Source organism: Alternaria burnsii (genome assembly GCF_013036055.1).
Source record: "Alternaria burnsii strain CBS107.38 chromosome Unknown 756, whole genome shotgun sequence".
Classification (NCBI taxonomy): Eukaryota; Fungi; Ascomycota; class Dothideomycetes; order Pleosporales; family Pleosporaceae; genus Alternaria; species Alternaria burnsii.
The window spans coordinates 181,437-203,375 of NW_024066128.1; the positions used below are offsets into that span (position 1 = coordinate 181,437).

General features: G+C 51.5%; 7 protein-coding genes across 7 annotated transcripts; 1 reads left to right on the forward strand and 6 right to left on the reverse strand.

Moving 5' to 3' along the window:
- Window positions 1-299: 299 nt before the first annotated feature.
- Window positions 300-1,790, reverse strand: GT037_010494 (zinc finger protein ozf; the record flags this gene model as incomplete). Its single annotated transcript, XM_038935541.1, has 3 exons — window positions 300-737; window positions 787-1,146; window positions 1,197-1,790. 3 exons carry the CDS (start codon window positions 1,788-1,790, stop codon window positions 300-302), a joined length of 1,392 nt encoding a protein of 463 aa, XP_038781791.1.
- A 2,837-nt stretch (window positions 1,791-4,627) lies between these two features.
- GT037_010495 (uncharacterized protein) lies at window positions 4,628-5,296 on the reverse strand (the record flags this gene model as incomplete). Its single annotated transcript, XM_038935542.1, has 3 exons — window positions 4,628-4,772; window positions 5,189-5,207; window positions 5,260-5,296. Coding segments are annotated over 3 exons (201 nt in total), but the record flags the coding sequence as incomplete, so codon positions are not given.
- Window positions 5,297-7,401: 2,105 nt separating this feature from the next.
- On the reverse strand, window positions 7,402-7,725 carry GT037_010496 (uncharacterized protein; the record flags this gene model as incomplete). Its single annotated transcript, XM_038935543.1, has 1 exon — window positions 7,402-7,725. One exon carries the CDS (start codon window positions 7,723-7,725, stop codon window positions 7,402-7,404), a length of 324 nt encoding a protein of 107 aa, XP_038781793.1.
- Window positions 7,726-12,571: 4,846 nt separating this feature from the next.
- Window positions 12,572-13,447, reverse strand: GT037_010497 (uncharacterized protein; the record flags this gene model as incomplete). The annotated part of the gene is made up of 1 exon (XM_038935544.1): window positions 12,572-13,447. The coding sequence occupies one exon, from the start codon at window positions 13,445-13,447 to the stop codon at window positions 12,572-12,574; it is 876 nt and encodes a 291-aa protein (XP_038781794.1).
- Window positions 13,448-13,601: 154 nt separating this feature from the next.
- On the forward strand, window positions 13,602-14,506 carry GT037_010498 (phosphoribosylformimino-5-aminoimidazole carboxamide ribotide isomerase; the record flags this gene model as incomplete). Its single annotated transcript, XM_038935545.1, has 3 exons — window positions 13,602-13,904; window positions 13,974-14,160; window positions 14,220-14,506. The coding sequence occupies 3 exons, from the start codon at window positions 13,602-13,604 to the stop codon at window positions 14,504-14,506; spliced, it is 777 nt and encodes a 258-aa protein (XP_038781795.1).
- A 500-nt stretch (window positions 14,507-15,006) lies between these two features.
- On the reverse strand, window positions 15,007-19,259 carry GT037_010499 (snf2 family atp-dependent chromatin-remodeling factor snf21; the record flags this gene model as incomplete). The annotated part of the gene is made up of 2 exons (XM_038935546.1): window positions 15,007-19,095; window positions 19,170-19,259. 2 exons carry the CDS (start codon window positions 19,257-19,259, stop codon window positions 15,007-15,009), a joined length of 4,179 nt encoding a protein of 1,392 aa, XP_038781796.1.
- Window positions 19,260-20,502: 1,243 nt separating this feature from the next.
- Window positions 20,503-21,678, reverse strand: GT037_010500 (uncharacterized protein; the record flags this gene model as incomplete). The annotated part of the gene is made up of 1 exon (XM_038935547.1): window positions 20,503-21,678. One exon carries the CDS (start codon window positions 21,676-21,678, stop codon window positions 20,503-20,505), a length of 1,176 nt encoding a protein of 391 aa, XP_038781797.1.
- Between the last annotated feature and the right edge of the window lie 261 nt (window positions 21,679-21,939).

Consider the following 21,939-nt stretch of genomic DNA (forward strand, 5'->3'; position numbering starts at 1 on the left):
GCAACTGGTTGACAAACAAGCGTACATGGAACAACAATACATGGGACACTAAAAGCCAAACATAATGGGCGTGGACAAGAATGCGTGAGAAGACATTACTAATGCAGCGTAACTATGCGATAACGCCCGTGTGAACAAGATGACAGAAAACAATAAAGAGATTGTACCCTTCGCTGCGCTAGCTTGGGTACTTATCGCCCGTGCCCTGATGCCTACTCGATTTAAGCGCCGATATCCAAGAACTCCCACGGATTGAACCGAAGTCTTCTATAGTGTTGCTCATCTGCTTTCAGCAGTACTCAGTACATCTTCCGTTCAGGAAAGACCATATCGTCGTAGCCATTGCCTTGAGGGTGGTGATACCCGTTGTGCATTGGTGCATTGAAGTCGTATGCGCTGTCTGTTCGTTGTATTGTGATGGTGTCGGAAGACATCGATGAGCAGCGGCTCTCCCGGTCGCTGCTTTGTTGGTGGAAAGAGGTAGAGTAGCCTCGGGCCATGGGAGCCATTGACATAGAGGCGTATGAAGAAGGGTATGAAGAAGCGGATGATGACATGGCGGAGATGCGCCTGTCTTTGCCTCGACCTTTAATACCCTTGTTGGAGTTCTTGTATAGCGATGCGAAGTACTCCCAGAGTTCCTTGTCCTCTTGGGAGACATAGTCGCCTGGGTTGATAGTCGCAAACTTTGTGGTAAGGTACCTGAGAGTAGCGGCATGGAACTTGTTCTGGTGGGACTACAACCAGTCAGTGACAGAATGAGGAGTCTTCTTGAGCGAAACCAACCTTGAGGTTGCCTAGCTGAGTGAACTGCTTGCCACAGTCGTCTAGCTTGCAGCTGAAGGGCTTGATCTGTTGGTGAACAATCTTGTGTGCGCGAACGTTGCCACGTTGGGCGAATGTCTTGCCACAGATGTCGCAGCTGTACGGTCGCTCTCCGGTGTGACGCCTTTCATGTGTCTTGAGGTTGCCGAGCTGCGAGAAGGACTGGCCACATCCAGGTGCTTTGCAAGGAAATGGCTTGTCACCAGTATGGGCGCGTATGTGGATCTCAAGGTGTGTCTTCTGGTAGAAGCTCTTGTTGCAGTTGGGCACAGTGCACTGATAACGCTTCCTAGGCTTCTGGGCATTCTTTGATGCATCGTCCTGCGAAACATTAGAAGGTCGAATTTGAAGTCTCGGAGTGAATGACATACCTTCTGTTCATTCTCTGGAGGCGGGTTTGTCTGCTTCGCCTGAATGGCCTTCATAAGAGTGTCCACATCAGTAGCGAAGTTGGCACCGCTGCCTTCTGTAGGCTCTGAAGTGGATCGCTTCAATTCAGTCCCATAGGACGGATCCGCATACATTTGGTTTGACTGCGCCGGTGATGTACCCTCGGACTTGACGTTTGGGTTGAACACATGTCGGACATCTGGCAGAGTGGGGAGCGCCTGAATATCATGTGATTGAGGGTATGACACGGGATGTGGCATGGTCGATGCGTAGTAGGAAGCTTGCTGCATGTTATATGGGTTTACTGGTACCGATGTGGGAACGTCGTATGCATATGCTCCAGCTTGGTAGGGGACGGAGGTAGGGAGAGTGTTTGCTGAGTAGAGAGGCATGTTGTTCATGTCCATGTGGTTTGAAGTGGGTTGATATTCTCGAGAGACAGGAGCGTTCGAGACATTCCGCGAAGTGTCGTAGGGAGGCATGATGTTGTTGAGATGCATGTTAGGAATGTGCATTGAGGGTTCTCGTCGGTCTTGCCAGAGTCCAATGTTGTGAGATGCAACCACAGTAGCCATGGCAGATGAAGAAGCTGTTGCCACGGTATGGGCAGAAGGGTACAATGGTGGTATACCCTGCAGTTGGTAAGGCGAAGGTAGGAAGCAAGTATGGGCTGGGCCGTGTGCTGTCGGGAACAGGTCTATCAAGACTGCAATAAGAAGATGCGGTGGAGATAGAGGGTCAGATGACGTGGGAGTGTTGTAGATGTGCTCGATCGATCTGGCTGTGGTATGGGGGAGCGTTTGGGGCTTTACATATGAATGGGCCAACTCGATACACTACCACTGTGAGCATCCCGCAAGCAAGGATGGTGTTTGTAGTGGAGCAAGCCGAAGGGACTAGGGTTAGAAGCCAGAGCATGGTTGCAAGACGAACAGGGAATATCGCTCTCGCATGCAGCCAAGTTACTGGGATGGAGGCTTTAGTGGAAGGCTAACCAGCAGAGAATGGTGGATGTACGGGGCACGACAGCCGACTAGGATGCAGTCTGAAGACGGAACCGGGGTACGGTCCCAGGTGTGAACGGACACATGGCTTCGCCGTCTCATGTGCAGTGTGGGGGTTCCATAGGACAAGACGCCCAAGCCACACCCCATTTGTCGATACGTTAATCACCGCCAAAATTCACCGTGCGGCCTACCCCAGGAGTCGATGTTGAGCCTCCCTGCATATCGGGTGTCGGCTGTCCGATTGCCTCACGGATGGCAGCAGTCGCAATGTAGAATTCGAGGCCGACCGTGAAACATACAGGGCTTGAGCGTCGTCAACAGAAACGTACAGTACATTCCGCGGGCATTCGACCAAGTACGAATTCCTCGTGTGCTAGGCCAGCCGGCATCCCGGTGAGGATCCTCGCATACTGGCTTATCGTGGCTGGCAATTTCTTGGGTCCTCGGCGTAGTGTGAAGCGCGACTCCTGGTCTTCCGAACATACACACGTGGGTGCAGATATGCGCTATTGCGTCCGATAATCGACGGCGGCGTGGCGGACGGCGCTTCTACCCGGGGCGTTGACGGGACCGTAGATGAAGCCCACACTCGCCAATCATTGGTGTTTCTGGACAAGCTCATTACCTCCACCTACGAATGGAACGCCTCAAACCCGAAGTACCTTAGGTAATAAGAGGCGGCGCCCGGACGCAGCACAGGTCAGATCTTGACGTGCCTTAGTCTGTATGGGAGTCCCAGCTTGTCATCGGGGAAGCAGACGGGTATGCCGCCCCACTTCGGCTTTGTTTCAAAGCTTATGAGGTCGAGCATCGCAGTGGTCGAAGCTGAAAACAATCGCAATTCAGATGCCAATGGTACTGTCGACTTGTACAGTTGTTTTTGAAGATCGACGTGCCGGAATAGCATCACGGTTCTCACAGGGTCTCTGCGCGCACATGAAGGAGTGAAGAGCACCTGATCACGTGGCTTTGGCAGATGGCACTAGCACAACTTCAGGCGTTAGCCCCAGATAGTTGCTCACGCGATTATGGCAATCTTGCAATGAGACATTCATCCCACTTCAGCGGTTATGTGGAACCTTTCCGATCTATTGGGGCACTTCACCATGTATCCTCTCAGCTAAAAGGTACCATCAAAGTTCTTGCCTTTGGGATCCATAATCCCGCCCGCCTCTGTATTTGCTATTGGCGCCCCTGCGTTAAGGGCGATCAAATTTATTGTTACCCGCCATATGCTGTGACCCAACAGTGAGTTCAGGCTCTCGTGGCGTCACAGTCGGCGATGTCTTTAGGCCGACGCTATGTACGACGCGTGCTTCCCTATGTATCCACAGTCTCTATTGCGCCATTAGACCTGCCACCAACGGCCCTTAGTACTATCAATCCATATACCCCAATTCAAAACGCCATCTTTGGAAATTAACTTCGAACGACGCGCTCGGATCTTTAAGCAGCTTAGGTTTCCCGTATCGACCAGACTAAAGTCTCTTATCCTTGACAGTCCGATTGACGACCGTTTTCTCGACATGTATTTGAAATACAGAGTCAATGCTGAAAGGAGCTCAAACAGCTGCAGGGGCATCAGATCGTGCTATTGATCTACGTGCCAAACAGCGGCGTAGGCGACTACGGGATTGCAACATACCGAGATGGCATGTCAGTACACCCGTCTCTCCACCCCTCCGTGGAAAGCACTGTCCAAGATCCAATTACATGCCCTTGGGGTATCCCTACCAAGAGAGCAGAGCTGAATGCTGGATGGATGTGACCAATCTACACCTTCCGAGGACCGGTACTCCCTCCTTCCACTTCCAGTCCTTGGTGACCGGGACCAGATATGTTGAGACTTGCATGTGAGTAATCTGTGTGGCAGGTTTCCGTGCCAGGGTGTATCGATCGCGTCGTAGTATTTCACCGGATCATCCGTGCGGACCCTTAAGGTATCTCGTGCAGAGGGCGATTGCTTCAACCTCCCACACTGGGACACAAAGATCCGAAGTGCAGGGTTTCGTTGAGCCGCGTGGCTCGGGGACAACTCTTCGACCTAAGGTCGATGCGGTTGATGCTGGTAAGTGAGGTTTGGAGGGGTTGCAATACTAAGAAATTCTTCTTCCGAAATCGTGGACCTGCAGTAGTCTCAAACGAGTGCTGGACACCATCATGCGGCATCAAATCTCGCACTTCAGCCTCCAAAAGATGATGGACCACCATAGAATGTTCGTGTACAACGGATCTCATATCGCAGCGGTGTGGACTAGTCTTAGTCTCTGTCCTTCATCGAGCGGTCTTTGTGCAAGATTGCTGTAGTGCCAAGATATCGGGTATAGTCCAAAATTACTTGGCCACTTCACTCATTTCTCTCTGTTGTACGAACCCCGAGTTGCCAGAAACTCCCATCGCTCACATTTTCCGTTTGCGTCCGGTCCATCGATACTTTCTTGACAGGCGTTGGCTGTGCGGACGGCAACAGCGGCGGCGGCGCACGGAACCAGCGGCAGCAGGCCGCGGTCCTTGTTCGGTGGTACTGGACTGCGATCGCCACCTAGTGGTCTGTCTGTGTTAGTGTCCGCTTCACAAGATGTCGACTCTCGAGTGAAGCGAATGGTTCGTGAACCTTATGCTAGCCAAATGACGCATGCATGCGCGTGATGCTAACCGAGCAAAGATCCTAGGCCCGCGGGTCAAAGACGCACAGTTCGTCCTGTCAGACCCACCTTGGTTAGGCGGACAGGTCAGCCGCAGATGCCAGTGACCAAACGGATAGGCCCGATCGCTTCCCCGGGGCCGCTGATGTGTTTCATCCCATGTTCCCTGCCTTCACCATCAGATCGCGTTCGACACCATCGTACAGCCACGGCTGTTCATGTAATCCCCTGAATACTTCCAAATCGCTTGGTGCTCGCGTATCTACACCGCATTGTATACGAGTGTGGAAGACATCACCCTATTCACGCTCCAGGGCTCACTGTCGATCACTTCTCGGGTCTTGAGTGGTCAGCAACAAGGTGCTGTACGGTGTAGTTAGCTCCTGGGCTACCTCTAGCAACCTTGACGGTTACCCAACGGGCAAGCATCGCTACCAGCGCTTCGCTTCCAAGTTGTCCTGCAGTCTTCTCATCTCGGTATCTACCGTGAAGAGGAGAGATACTTTGCAATCTGACGGGTACCGATATCGACATGTGGTTTCAATGGATAAGGTGAAATGTGGTTGCGCGCCAACACTATTATGTTCCGGAATATACCATGGGGTATCGCAACAGGCTGATCTAGCGCGACTAACGCTCCAAACCCCAATCGCAATTCAACACCTCTACTGCGAAGCTGTGAGATCCTCCGCGGAAGGAAGGACAGCGAAGCAAGTGAGCTTGACCGCCAGACGTCTCAGAACTGTTGACTTGGGGCTACCGCATTTTGAAACCTTGGAATGTAGGCTCAACACCATCATTCATGCCCAGCAGACACACTCACATCGCAGTGCAGCAGTATGCTTGAACAACACTCACCGCAAGTACGAAGGCATATTCAGCAGGGGAGCAAGACATAGGATGCTCGTCCAACAGCGGCTAATAACGATGGCAAGGCGAATGCTGAGCTCGGTAGTAGCAGCCAACAGTGCCGATGCAATGCAGCCGTCAAAGCTAACCACGGAAGAGGTACATGAGCCGGCCCTGACATGCACCGACTACGGTCGAATCCTGTAGAGAATCAGCAGTGAATTCCCAGCCTCTGTGCCTCTCAACATGTTACATCACACTGTGATACCTGGAACACCCTGGCAGCAAAGCTTCACTGCGCGCAGCTGCCCCAGCCATCTTCCTGCTCACGGCACGCACGCCTCCCACGCAGATCTCCTTTCTATTGCCACCTTGATCGCCTTCTAGAAAAGATCGATGTGGATGATCAAACACGCTACACCTCAGTGGCGTAACGTATAGATCTCTCATCGCTCGCCTCTTGATACAGATGAGATCGCAAGCGATACACCGTACTTCGACTTCAAGACCACTCTCTTCTTGAAATCTCGAAATAGCGGTAAATCGGTCTAGAAGAGTCTGGTACACTACCGGCTTACATGCATGCCAAAGTGGTAGCGTGAAGATGCTTGACTTTTGATGCATACAGTAAGTCACGCGACGATCACTACGTACAACATGCATATCACTACACAGTGTCATCATGTTTCTGAGAAAATCTTGATCACTCGCTGCGAATTCGGCGCCATGATTCCAGAAGTTTGAAAATCTCCAGCCACGATATGGTGTTCTGTAATGGTGTGTAGCTTGAGTCAGTTTCCCTGCCAGTTCGTATCGGAGTCTTCATCGGATCTGATGCACCTTCATCGCCCCTGCGCCCGGGAATGAGAATCTGCATTTAGAACCATGTACTGCTGCATGGCCGACTACACGCTAGTCGACTTGGCGTGAAGGACGGGTGCTGAGTGTATATCCGGAAAGCGATGATGACAGAATGAAGATTGCGCAAACAGGGGAGGTGCATGAACTTCCAGGATCAGCTGACTGAAACTAACTCGTTCGAACGCAGCGTGCATGATCTGAGAACGCGATTCCGATGTACCTGAGCGTTCCGCTACAGCGGGTCGATAGAATGGCGTCAGACAGATAGCAAGAAATCGAGTCGTGAGTGTAGAAATGCAATACGATACCTGAGGTGTGCCGCCGTCCTATCTGGATAGCTCGCAATCATGTTGCATTATACCAGTTGCAAGGACGAATGTGAAGCGTCAGGGACCAAGCGATCCTTTGGTCGATAATCGGCATGTGGAGGCCAGTTGAGGACCTTGGCATAACCTATTTACCGGGTGTCAATATGACGAGTTTGAAGTGACAGTTTGACACCGGTAGTAGGCGTGATTGTGCTAAAGCCTTCCTGATCCATCTCTTTGCAACATCTATCCTCGACCCATGACCGATCACATTTCTCCATCTATAACGATTGTTAGTAAAGGACATTTTCGGTCGCGCCGCTGGTATCAGAGTGGTCGGCGAGGTATTTTGATGCGCCCCACCGATCAGAACGCAACGCTCCGTGCCCTCGAGATCTAGGGAACGGCAGCCTGTAGCCGCCGTAGGATTGTATGCACAACGCTCAAAACGGAACTGTACTAAGCCTAGCGTACCTCTCATTGCTATAGGCACAGTTGTATCTGCCAACTCAAAGTTCAAGATGGCGGGGTGATGGACCGCAGAGAGGTACTCTTAACCTCCTTGACCCAGACCAGATACTGCCATTGTTGTTGCAGATAGGCGAGCTGTTGTGTCTCTGCGCCTGTGGTCTGTGAGAGTTGTGATAGGGTGGGGCGCAATTGTGCGACGCCACCAGGGACGCTGTGTGCATTACGCGAAGCCACTGGCTGCCGGAACACATACCCACCAATGGCACCTGCGTTCGTAGTGGTGGGCGTGTCTGGAGACTTACTCCAGGACGCTCGCCCTCGTCGAGGCGGGCTCCCGAGCGGCATCTCAACGAGATACGTCGGCAGCATTCCGGCCCTTCCCAGCTACCCAGTCCGCCCCGCCAGCCGCTTCCCCAACTCCAACCAGGAACTTTTCCACCCACACAGATTTGAAAAGAAATATCAGATCTTGCGTTTCCCTTGACGATGGATCCATCGCAAGCATTCGGCCCTTCTGGATATTCCTCCAGATCTTCATCGGTGAGCGTGCCCGCTTCCGCTTCCGCATTTCGTCAATCTTGCATGACAGCCGTGCCTCTAGATCTCGGTAGCTCGTAATGTACCGACCAACCGAGTTTCAGGCCAACATATCTATCAACTGTGCAAGCTGACGCTTCTGGCGGTGGGAATCAGTCGACACATACTGTGGCCTAACACGTGGGGTTGCCGGCGAGGCCGTCATGTACGCGCAACATGTCAGGGCGACGTCGAATCCGCGACCGGTCAGATTCCGCATCAGTCAATAGGTTATGCGCATCATGTAACGGACCACCTCCATCAAAAGATGTGAGTAAAGAGAGGTACGGAACTTCCACATGATACAAACCTGCGCATCAGCGAAGCATACGACTTGAGTCTCACAACGCTGTGTGAGGACCACATTGCAACCGTTCGCCACCCTCGAGGGGTTTCGGGGGCACGCCTCACTGACGCGTTTGCACCCTTCCCTCCCAAGAATAGACCTTCTCTGCATCGCCAAACTGCAAAAGAATGGGATGGATCGCTGTGCTGAGATCCCCCTTTCCAAACCCATGCTGATCGCCACTGCCCCATTCCGCCACCGATCGAGCGTTTCCCAACATTATGGAGCTGGAGTGAGGCTGAACGTCCTATCAAGGATACATCGCCACCAACATCACATTCTTGCGCAGCCTCTGATGAAGATCCTCACTGCGACTCAATGGCCTTCGATGTCAATCTTGTCAGCATATACGGTTGCAGCCAAGCGCACGCCATAGGAGGCTAATCGGTATTCTGTCTTTACTGCATTCTTCCCTGCTATAGCAACTCGGATTTTGGCACCACGCTCAGCAGACAAGCCGGTGGCATTGTGTTTCCGGAGAACGTTCGTATATGATCATCCGACGGTAGCTTACTGCATGCTAACATTATTCCGGAACATCGTTGTCGTATTAAAACGTAACGGTCGCTGCTCGCAGTAGAATCCTTCTGCACGTTGACTGAAAAAAGTAGTGCTTGCGTCGTACCCTGCAAGTGGAGATACCTGATGTTACAGATCTGACAACGTCAAATTTGCAATTGACGAGGCTGAGACTTCTAACTGGAAGCCTCGGTCATGTATGCAGAAGACTATTCCTTCATTTAGGCCCATAAGGTAGGACTAGGCCTCGTCCACATGAAGCCACGTTTCATGAGAAAGGATGGATTATTTGGCTAGCTTATCTCGTCGTCTTTCCACTCAGTGCTTCATCTCTCATTGGTCGACCACTCAATTCCACATACTCATATGAGTCTAACTGCGTGTAAGGCAGTCCATCAGCCTCTGCACGGCTTCTTGAACCCGCAGCTACCGAGTCTTCAACCGCCGGGTCGAGTGCTATCACACAATCTTGTCACATACACACTTCAGGGGCACTAGGGATGTGCTTGGACCGTGAAGGAGACTCTGTTGGGAAAGGAGGCCGCGCGTAGCAATGTCGAATTTTAATGAGCGCTCGAGACACGTTATACTCACCCGAATGCTTTCGGCGTGTAAGGATCAGGACGTGCTCTTTCCTATGACGATGAGGAGAGTATTGCAGTGAGCGTCATTCGGTCTTGTAGTGTCATATCCTAGGCGGTCGGACCTCAGGCACATCGTAGCCTTTTCAGTCTTAGAGTCCGCCTTTCGTTGTTCGATCGATCTTAGAAGGCCACAATTACTGAGCAATGTATTTACGCTCGCCAGATGTACGAAGTAACGGCCAGCTTCACATCCAGCTCGCCCATTCTGGAGAGCCGGATACTTCACACCTTTCTGTTTACAGTGAAGCTATAGTGGGACGCCTTGTGACAAGCGTGATGGTAGAATTTGCATTCAAGATGCGCTCTTCATGCGCAAGGAAGATAGGATCATGTAGGGTACGGTGCTTAGTAGTGACTATATTAGCTTCAGATTAGATGCATTGTACGTAGCACGCAAGACATACGGACTTGCTCGGTATACGCTCACAGACCATAAAACGGAGTTCGGTTGATGAGTTCAAAAACCGGAAGCTAATCATCAGCTCCAGCCTCGTTCTGAGAGAAGGGTTGACGGACCACTAGACTTGTAACGGTAAAAACTGCGATACGTATTTCTCAAATACTTCGCCAGGATTGCATGCGGGAGAGCGTGAGGCTTCGAAATGACGTATGATAGGAAACAATCATCAGATACAACTGCAACATGTTCTACAGCAACCGAAATATGGACAGACAAGTTTTCATCTTGCTTTCCATGTCATGGTTGCGGATGAACTACGCTCTTTCTCTTCCTTACTCAATCCATCAGCTGTTTCCGATACACATATCTGTGTAAGCAGCTATTCTCTCATCCTTTGATAGGCGTCAGGATATTCGGCCCCAAAACCCGAGAGTTGGATAGATTCAATCTCCAGAGTTACCTGGTAACCTAATACTTCGCGCCCGTAGACTACTCACTCATTCCCTAAGCCCAATATTCTCCACTCCACAGACCGTTTAAGCGCTTATACTTGGGTAGCTCCAGCTCGGAAGTCGACATGCGACAAAATATCGGACCCACCTTCCGCTACCAATAGCATCGTACTTGAGCCGTTCAGCTGGACAACTTGGCTCATACAAGCGCGATAGCAAGCGTGACGATAAGTGATTGGACCCGCAGAACCATCAGCACAACATGACGTCTAGATACAATTTGCGGCTATCATTAGCTCTAGAGACCATTCAAACACTACCGGAGTACTATCTGAAATAGGGCTGACCGGTACCCAAGAACCCAATTTTGGTTGCCGGTACGCTAAGATCGTAGGCAAGTTAGGCAAGTTAGGCGGACTTTCTATAGGGCAAACGCCTTGTGATACTCGATCGACCAAAGTGTTAGCACACGCTGTCACGACACGTTGTGTTATTCGGTAACAGCGGTAACAGCGGTTACAGCGGGGCGCATGATTCAATCGTGTGGTTGTGCTAATAGAACTACGGTTATAATGGATAAGAGTAAGATCTACTGAGCAACTTGTCGCTTTACTCGAGTAACGCGCGGCTGTATTCAGTAGTCAGGAGAGTCATCCGTTCGGATTTCTATACCCGTAATTCCTGGTGAATTCATATATACGGAAGTTCTCGGACGAATGTGGACTACCGACGTGATTTCTGCGATAGGTGCAACGTATCAACATGTTGCATCAAGGTGTCTCGCGAGTGCATGATGTCTATATTTCAAATGCGTGTCACATTTGGTTGGCTCCCAGCTTATTCCTGGTATCACTGTGAACATCTCCTCTGCCTACAGAGAGAACATCTCTTATATTCAGTACCAAATTACGTCTACCAACATATTCTGACATACCTTGAGCTTAACTCTGCATACTTGAATACAACGAACATATCCATCAGTGATGCGAAAAACTGCTTTGTCACTATTCCTAGCTCTGTAACAGCCTCTTCATCCAACATAACGTTATATCCTGCTCAAACTACCTTTCACTTTGCATCAGAAAGCCCTCTAACCAGCCAGCCATTATCGAGACGGTACATAGACTTTATACTATTAAACTCCTTAATTACAGACTGGATATCATCGGCCTCGAATCCATTCAGGTTAAGTTCGACATCATCTTTAATCAAATTCTTAAGTAATAATATGAAAAGGAGATTGCTAGTGAAATCATCGCGTGACCCAATATAGCAGCGGAAGTTGAAGACTGCCTTCGTATCGAGTCGACGTCTCCGAATCTTGATGCAATCCTTGGAGAATACCACGATGGCTGCATGTTCCTTGGAACCACGTAAGCTGAATAGTACAATGGCTCGGGTCTCGAGGATATAGCTTGTAAGGAATCTAAGCCAGGGGATCTCTATCACTGCTGATACTGTCCCATTACTTTGTGAACCCGTCAGATTTTTACTTCTCGAACATCGTGCGAATACTGCGCTTTGGATAGACAAAACTGTAAAAGCCTCTCGAATCGATGATGAACCGAGAGGGTTCATCAGGTAGCGTATCTAGCTTGAGCACAAGGCAAAGTACTGCCTCTTCAAGAATCAAACCGCAAATGGCTAGGAACCATACTGGCGACGTTTTGACAACAAGTGTCGTGTATGATCATGGTATTGCTTTCTCCTCGAATCTGCACTTGAAGGTCGGGACCTTGAGCCGGTGGTGACAAGCAGACATCTCAATCTGCTCATGTACTGTGTATCGTAGCTCTACAGGAAGGTGTAGAAGCCGGAAAGGCTTGTCTGGCATCGATGAACAAAATAGCTTGGGTGAGGGTATTGAGGTTGCTATATAGCACGGTTTGGAGTGACAGTAATTGAGGCTTGCTTGGTGCGGTTGGCCAGATGTAGGAGGCTGGTTGTAGTGAGTTTGTTCCACAAAGGGAATGGGAGTTTGATATTTGACAATGACTGAAAGGTAAAATGGCAGATGCTCAATTACCGCGGGAGACGCTTTGATGTTAGTCGCTGCTTGTCGGGGCTTCTTCTGGTCACAAGGAGTAGTTGTTCCATATGCGACCGTTGGGAGTCTTCCTAAGAAGCGAGAGCAAGTTCTTGCGAGAGTGCCTTGGGGTAATTGGTGAACAAGCTTCGTGACACGTCGTGCATGACAGCAAGTCTATGAACACGGGCGCGTCAGGACATCTCGACGCGAGTCGGATAATTCATATTGGGTATCTCAACATCTTCATTCTCATCTCTTCCCCTTCTTGGCTTTTCCCTTTCCCTTGGAACCCCCACCGCCTGTGATACTCTGCACATCCTTCTTACTCAGGCTCAGTGTACCGCCCCTGAACTTTCCTATACTGGGTCCTCCAACACCCCTCTCCCTCTTCTTCTCGGGTGCCTTCTTGGTGACTCTGTTTTCCCTCTCTAGAATGATACCAGCCTCCTTGGCCTCTCTCCGCCTCTTCTCTTCCGTCGTTCGTGCCTTGTCTATCATGTGCTTCCGCTGCGCCATTGGCATTTTCTTTTGGGTAAAGATTGAGCCCTTGGCGCCGAGGGCTTGGAGGTGCAGGTCTTGGGATTTATGGCGTGCGACACCCGTTGTGGTGAGCGTGGGTGTCGAGGTACCGGAGGATGACGCGGAGAGAAGGTGTGATTCACGAAGGAGTTTTTGGAGCGCCATGTCGTTTTTCAAATTTGTGGTTTCGTTGGAGTCAGGGTCTTGTTGCTTTTTCTTGTTTGTCACATTTTTCGACGACGCGGAAGCTGAGGTAGGCGGTTTCGAAGACATGAAGGCTTTCATCTCTGCCCGTTCAGTCTCATCAAGTTCCCGGCGTGGGTCTTGGTACTCGACGACTTGGACGCCATTTTCGCTGTCGCTTATGCCTGACCAGTCTGATTCTTCCTCATCTGGTTCCTCTTGTGCGGGTGGTTCCTCGATCTTGGGTTTCTTGGGCTCTACGGGTAGAGGCTTGAACTTTGCTTCGAATGCGCGCCGGAATATCGCCTGGAGGTCTTCGGCGCCGGAGTCATCGCCAGAAGCGGAAGAGGGAGAAGGCGATGGCGACGGTTGCTCCAGTTCTGCGCGCGTTACGCGCTTCCGTTTTCCGAGGGCGGGCGCCATGGCTGCGTCGTGGTGTTGAGCGCGCAGGATGGGCGATCCAAAAGTTGGACATGGGAAATTCTTAGCGTCAATTGTTCGCTCGGACCCCCGTCCTTCACTCAACCCCTCCCCCGCAGCATCCTTCTACACGCATCGCAATCCCGTGGACTAGACAATGACGCGTTTTCGTCCCTGTATAGACCTGCACGCTGGAAGCGTCAAGCAAATCGTCGGCGGCACGCTCAACACCACGACCCCCGACGTCCTGAAGACAAACTGGACCTCAGAACATCCATCCGCCTTCTACGCTGACCTGTACAAACAACATGGCTTGACAGGCGCACACGTTATAATGCTCGGTCCTGGAAATGATCAAGCAGCCCAGGACGCATTGGAAGCATGGAAGGGCGGCATGCAAGTCGGTGGAGGAATCACAGAGAAGAATGCAGCCGAGTGGATCGAGAGAGGTGCGGACAAGGTGAGCTTTACACAATCAACCGACATTGGCGACTATGAACAAGAAACTAGGCTAATCGAAGCGCAGTAGGTGATCATAACGTCGTACCTCTTCCCCTCGTCTACCTTTTCCATGGACCGCCTGCAAGCCGTCCTCCAAGCCATTGGCAACGATAAAACCAAACTCGTCATTGATCTTTCGTGCCGAAGGAAAGACGACAAATGGTTCGTTGCGACGAATAAGTGGCAGACTATCACCGAATTTGAGCTGAATCAGGGTACATCCACCCAGTGTCCATCTTGATGCTCAACAAATGTGGCTAACATACATGTGCAGAATCCATATCCCTCCTTGAACCGCACTGCTGCGAATTCCTCATCCATGCCGCCGATGTCGAAGGTCTACAACGCGGTATCGATCACGAACTCGTCACTAAGCTGGCAGAGTGGTGCAGCATACCCGTCACATATGCCGGTGGAGGTCGTTCACTCGAAGACCTAGAGTTGGTGAAGAAATTGAGCAAGGGCAAGGTTGATCTGACCATCGGTAGCGCCTTGGATATCTTTGGCGGGTCAGGCGTCAAGTTCCAAGATTGCGTCAAGTGGAATGCGGAGCAAGCATGAATGACAAGACTATGTCATGTATCACACAATACATCGAACAAACCAGCACAAGTGCAAACTATTGCATTTTTTCCTTGTCTTCGAACATCAAATTGCCTTTTTATCAAAGGCGAGCTAAAGCTAAGCTCGCTCTAGCTACAGTAGCCATGCATGCATCAAACTCCGACTGAAGAAGAAAACCCTTGAACCCCAGAATCGTGTTACTCAATCAAGCATCCTAGAACCATGGGAAGCTCGCTGCAAAATGTCATGTGAGCGAGAAAAGACGTGTAGTGCGCGCGCAATAAAATGCCTGGAATTAAACCTCTCCAATCTTCCTCCAGGTCTTACAAGTTGTACAGGAGGACAAAAACTACATGTAAAGAAGGTGTAAGGTAGTTGAATGTTATGCCGATCAAACCATATCGTCGATGACGCGTCGTGTTTGAAGACGTACGTTCTCATCTATCGCCGTCAGTGAATACCTAATGAATAATCTTCCATGCTGCAGCTTACCTTCTTCAGACACCAGCCCGTGGTGTGCCAACCGCACTCGTCATGGTGCTCATACCACCACCATGGACACTACCACCATCGTCGTAATCTTGCCACTCTGGAAACTCTGCCGTCGCTTCTCGAAGCTTGTCGAGCGCAGTCTGCTCTATCAGGTTGGCGTCTTGGAAGAGCAGTGACGTATCCTCATTGTATGTGCGGCAGTTGTTACACAGCAAGCCTAGATCTTGACGGAACTGCTTCACAGACTGGTACTCCTTCTTGTTGATCTTCTTCTCAATCTGCTTCATGCAGATGGGATTCTTGATCAGCTGGTAGTAATCTGGGTAATCCCACTTGTCTGGAAGCTCGATAAATGGGTCGATGATACCGCGATTGGGGATGTTGGGATCTTGCGACTCTTCTTCCAGGTCGTTGAGAGCCTCGTAGACAACATTAACAACCTTCTGAAGCGACGCTCTCTGGTCAGGGTGTAGCATGTCCTTGGCTGGAGCGGGCCGGCCACGCTTGCGAGGTGCAAGGTCAGCATCGAGAGAGGCTTCGTCGGCTTTGCGCTTCTCAGCCTTGGGTTTGCGGCCTCGCTTCTTCGGCATAGGTTCCTCTGAGCTGGCGCGTGATGGAACTGGCGAATCCTCTTCACCTGCCCTTCCAGTCTTATTCCTACCTCGCTTGGCGACCTTAGCTTCTTTGCGGGCGATAGCAGCTTCAATAGTATCTTCATCGTTGTCGACAGCCTCCAACCACTGCTCCTCGGTAAGACCATCATCATACTTGACGCGGGTACGCTCTCGAGCACCACGACCAGCAGGTGTGTCATCCTTCTCATCGACGATGGGAGCCTCCTCGTTCAGGTAAATGTCTGGCAACTCACTCTCGCCGATCAAGCGACCAAGCGGTTTGCCGGGACCATATGGATCTTCCGCCAAGCGCTTTTTGTCCATCTCTTGGAAAATTGCCAGCTCGTGATCGTGTCGCATCATAATCTGGTTCAGATCATCATCATCCATCTCTTCCTGTTCAAGGCTTTCGGCGGCTTCAGCAGACTCCAACATGATTCGCAACATGGCGTCTCGCTCGTCGTCCTTGGATTTATTGTCGAATTTACCAGCTTGAATAACCTTGCCATCCATGTCCAGCTTGTAGTTGGCTCGCTCAAGAATCTTCTCCTCAACAGAGTTGGAGGTAATAAGACGCAAAATGCGGACCTCGTTCTTCTGACCGATACGATGGGCACGATCCTGGGCTTGCAAATCCTGGTGAGGATTCCAATCAGAATCGTAGATGATAACGGTATCGGCAGTTTGAAGGTTCAGTCCAAGACCACCGGCACGCGTGGATAGCAGGAAGCAGAAATACGGTGAGTCGGGAGCGTTAAACAGCCTCAGCAGATCAGATCGATCATCTGCTTTAGTCGCTCCATCCAGACGCAGGTACATCATACCTCGCAACCGCAGGTAGTCCTCCATGATGTTCATAATCTGTGTCATCTGGAAGAACATAAGGACACGATGACCTGTGGCTTGGAACTTGGGCAGAATTCGGTCAAGCAGTTCAAACTTGCCGGCTGCACGCCACAGAAGATCGTTTGTACCCTTGGTTGGATTCATGACGTCTTCGACCTCTTCGAATACGAATGGATGATTGCACAGCTTACGCAACTGCATCAGCATATTGCTCAATCCGCGCATACCAGTCTTTCCGCCCTTGCCGTCGCTGACCATGAGTCGGTTGTGTGTGACAAGTTGCTTGTACAGCTTCGCTTGGAGGGTCGAGAAGTTGCACTTGATCACACGCTCGGTCTTGTCGGGAAGATCCTTCTCGACATCACGCTTGAGACGACGGAGCAAGAAAGGCCTGAGAACCTTATGAAGACGACGAATGACGAGCAACTGCTCTTCTTCAGTGAGCTCCATCTTGTCTTGACCTCCAGTATTCGCAAAAGGAGTGTTGAACCACTCGTCGAAGGAAGTAGCCGACTTGAAGATGGTAGGAAGGACGAAGTTCAGCATAGCCCACAATTCCGTAAGGTTGTTCTGCAGCGGGGTACCAGTAAGAATGAGACGATAACGCGTTGTGTAGTACTGTGTGATGGTCATGCTGAGCTTTGAGCCGGCGTTCTTCATACGGTGACCCTCATCAACAATCATGTGTACCCACTTGATCTTGCTGAGAACTGGCCTGTCCTTGATGATGAACTCGTAGGTTGTGAGCAAAACCTGGAATTGGCCCCAACGAATCTGCTGCTGGTATTGTTTACGTGAGTTTGGAGGACCCTTGTAAACAATCTTGGTGACGCTCGGTGCCCACTTCTCAAACTCGTTCGTCCAGTTGGTAAGCGTACTAAGCGGCACAATAACCAAGTAAGGTCCTGGTTGTCGCTTCTTCTCGATGAGATAGGTGATCAAACTGATGGTCTGGATAGTCTTTCCAAGACCCATTTCATCTGCGAGGATACCGTTCAGATTGTTGTTGTACAGAGATATCATCCACTGCAGACCCTTCAGCTGGTACTCCTTCAAGGTACCTCCAACCAAGTTGGTAGCCTGTTGTGTAACCTCTTCCTTGATGCGGTGAGCAATCTCGTAGTAGTCGGTCTTCTTCTTGCCTGGGCGGTCTTCATCGCCAGATTCGGCATCGCTCTCCTCTTCCGGCTCCTCCGGCTCGTATGAGTTGTTTGCAGACCGTTGCTGTGCCTTGACGGAGTCGGCGAGTTGCTTCAAGAAACCATCGGTCTGCTTGAGCAAGTGCGAAATACGAGTATCCTTGGCTTGGCCCAAAAGCTTGAGGTAGGTCTCTTCGTCGTTGGACTTGAGAGCCTGCAGACGCTGCTTGGCGGTGCGCTCGATACGCTTTTGCTCTTCCTTCTCGATGTTCTGGTGTGTTGTGATCATGGTACGGCCGAGCTTCTGCAGACGCATGCGCTGAGCGGCGCCAGCTTCCTGCAACTCTGTGCGGTGCTTGCGGATAGCATCGATAAACTCGTGATGCTTCTTCTTCTCCTTGGTCTCGCGTGCATCGCGTTGCTGCTTCTCTAGCTTCTCGGTAAGACGGGCTTCGCGCATCGATTGCTTCTTAAGGCGTCGGTATACTGTTCGGTTCGCTGTCATGGCAAGGTTGTCAGCATGGATCATTTGCTGGGCAATCTCTCTCCGCAGCTTGCGCTGCTTCTCCAGTAGGTTGAGCTTCTTCTGCTCGATGACCAGAGCCAATTTGACCTTTCCATCATCTTCAGGCGTATCGGTCTTGCTGGTATCCCAGGAACCGATGTTCGCGTGAACCTTCTCCAACTCGGCCTTTCTCGCCGTGAGTCGGTTATAAAGTAGGATTTCGCGCTCCTTGCGCATTTCCGCCATGCTCTCCTGAACCGCATCAATGTCCACACCCTGGGGCATGATAGTCGCGAGGTATGGTCGGTTTTTGCGCTGAGTGTGAGAGATGTAGTTTACATCGCGGAAAGCTTCGCTACTCCAGGGATCGATGAACGTGTCTGGAAGGCGAGGTAGAGTTCGAGTTTCCTGTACTGCGCCGCCAGTTGCGCTCGGGGTGCTACCTGCGCGGGTGGCATTATCAAGCATCTGGGAAGCAGCAGCCACAGCCTCGGCGGCATTCTGGGGCTTTTTGGCTTGATGGTGACCAAAGATCTGCTGCTGCATGTTGGTTGGCAACGGCAGACCCTTGGAGAGATGTTTGAAAGCTCCAATTTGAGCACGTAGCATAAGCAGTTGGTCCTTGGACAGCGCCATCGAACCACTGGTGGCCGATGTGGGAGTCTGTCCATCTGAAGAAGGAGCTTGCCCACCAGCAGTCGCAATTTGCATGGTAGATGAAGGACCACTAGAAGCAGGCGCCGGCGTAGCGACCTTGCCATCACTAGCAGCAGCAGGCTTGGTGCCGTTGGACATAGCCATGCCAGCGCCATTTTGCTGGGCAGCTTGAGGATCCATCTGACCCTGCTGGCGCTGCAGCTGCTGTTGCCGTAGCATCTTCTGCTGTTGCTGGAACTGGTTCTGCTTCTGCACCATGGTGAGAAGATTGCGCGCCTTGATGAACTCGGGGTTGGTCTCGGGTACGCCTTGTTGCTTCATTGCGGTGTAGCGCTGAGGGCATTGTTAGCGATGTTTCGATGCGTAGATAATGTCTAGTAGCGCAAAAAGCGTAGAGAGGTACGTACCTGGAAGACATGTTGGATCTGCTCTCGCGTGATATTAGCGGCGAGCGGTGCCTGCCCAGGCATTTCTGAGTTGGGTTGAACCGACGCCATGGCGATGGTGGTTCAGTGTGTTGGTTGGGGTGTGCAGTAAACAGCCAAGATACGGGATATCCACGCTCGAACGCGGTCGCCGTACGGGGTCGGGGTCGACGAAGATCGCGCAATTAAGAAGGGAAAGACAGTCGCGGGAGGGTTTGTGGCGCGTGCAGCGGTTCTATGACATTATCGTGGGGCGTGGTGGTGGTGGAGGCCCTTTGGTCGATGAAGCCGATGAAAGACCTTCGGGGGTCCGCCGTTGACAGAGTCGCGTTGTGTGGTGAGGCTGAAGGGGGAGCGCGCAATTTCGGTGTGGGGGGTGGCAAAGGCGCAGACGCGCTCTAAAAGCGTCGGAAACCGCTATACGCGTCGTGGACAGCGTGTTGCGGGGATGTTGAGATGCGGGCGCAAGTCTTCGTGATATCGGGATGGGTGGTGTTGGACGTCTGCGGACGTCCACTCTAGCCTGAGCGTTGTTCGCGCAAACGAGTTAGCGCTAAATGGCTTGGCAAGATCATGTGATGGCCCGATTGGGGCTGGGCCAATCAGCGCGGAGTCGTCTGCTTGCTGCAGTTATTCACTCTTCTCCTGTCGCCCTCATCGACTTCCTCTACAGGAGTCGTTGCGCTGTGGGGTAGGGAGATAAACAACGCGCTTGACGTGGACTAGTGCCGCAATAAGCCACCGCATCGGAGGCGGAGGAACGAGTGGAGTGCGTGCCACGTCCACGACCCCTCCAAACCTGCTACCACGGTCCAGCGAACATCAAACCCGTCTTACTTTCCTTCCCAACCTAGTTCCAGTGCTATGGTTCGTACTTATTACTTTTCATCGTTCTAGACGCCTTTTCCCGACACTATGCCCACCGTAGCGGCTCTATCAGATGGAAAAGCCTTTGGTGGTGAGAATTCTGGACCCGCGCTGAATGGCGGTGGGAGGCTTTCAGCGCGCGCTCTAGCCCGTCCATAACGCTCTACTGCGTACATAGTGAACTAACAGCGAGGCCATTGAACAGCTTTTCACTTGAGTGTTCACTGAATCTTGTCTGGCGAAACGTCACACTTTACTCGCACGTTCATCTGTCTCAACCTTTGTAAAGCTGGCCCCTCGGTACCAGATAGATGACCAGGGTTCATGTCCACAGGGTCATAATGCTGGCAAATAAACATTTAGCTACGAACGCGTTGCCAACTATGTACATGTCAAAACCCAGCTCAATATCACACATTCCCTAGGTTCGTACCGTAGGGTAATAAGCCTAAGTAAGCGTGGGGGCAGTCCAGTCAATGTATGTTGCCGCATCAGCGCCTGATGGGCCCTTCTCAATGTTGGCAGTGTTTGAGCTCTGGCCGAGCAAGAATTTGTTGATGAACGCAGTGAGGTCAGCCTGCTGGTTGGATGGAAACTGGCAATGGTTGTGGTTGCCGGAGCCTGTAAAGCCCATGTTATCTGGTACACCAAGGGCCTTGTAGATGAGGCGGCCGGCCTTCATACAAGCGGTCGTGGATACAGGGCCAAGCCAGTCAATCTCGTTCTCAATGACGAGCAGACCACGTGGAGCAACCATACCGGCGAGCTGATGGTGGTCGGTGGCCAGGGTGTTGGACTTGGTGCTGAAGGAGTTAAACCTTGTGGAGAACCATACATTTTCGCCGACAATTTGGCTAGAGGTTTGGATGTTCTTTCCCTTGGCTTTCTCAGAGTCGGAGATGCGCCAGCAGGCGGCACCACCAGAACCAGACTCCTGAGGAAGACCCAGAGCAATGCGGTCGACAAGCGCAGCGGCGACAAAAGCACCCTTGCCGTTGCGAGAGCAACCGGTCACACCAACGCGCTTCGGGTCGATACCAGCACCAGGAGTAGCCTCGAGAGCATCCATAATGCGGTCAACACCCCATGCCCAAGCAGTGAGAGCACCAGCACTGTGACCGGAGCCGTACAAGTCAAAGAACTTGCCCTTTCCACGGCTGCTACCACCCTGTTGCTGGCCAATTTCATCATTATTAAAGGTGATTGTCGCAACGTTGCTGGGAACAGGGAGACTGGCAGCGCCGTATGCAATTATGGCTGGGAAAGGCCCGGTCCCGCTAGGCTTCTTGATAGAGACCGAGAAAGTAACCGACTTTCCGCCCTCAGTCGAGGTAATGGAGAGCGAGGATCCAGAGAAGGTAGCAGTAACGCTTGTTGGCTTCTTGGGGAAGTCACCAAGTTCCTGTGCCTGTATGGCAGCGCTAACCTCCTTGTTCTTGCATGCGAAGTCGGCTTTGGTGGCAACAGCCCTTCCATCAAAGAACTTGAAGGGGTTTGGCAACTTCGCGTTGGCAGTAGTAGGGAAGGTAGTTGGAACAGTGCATGTGGCGTCCTGGCGCTGTTCGATGGCTGGCGCCGCAAGGACGGTCGTAGCAAGGAGCGGAAGTACAAGTGAGTATTTCATGTTGAGCGGACCTTGGTACTCGAGACACTGTAGGATGATGATTGCTGAGGTACTCCTAACTCTTTTATAGTGATCGTGGCCTCCGCAAGCATTCCACATTCTCACGGCGAAATATAGCCACTAAATGAACCCATGGAGATGACAAAGTGTGTTTCGTAGCGTGACTATGGGGCAATCAGGGCATAACGCCTTGGCTCCTGCTGGTCTCCTCTACTTTCGCCACGCACTTGTGGAGCAAGAGCCGTCACAACAGGATAGCAT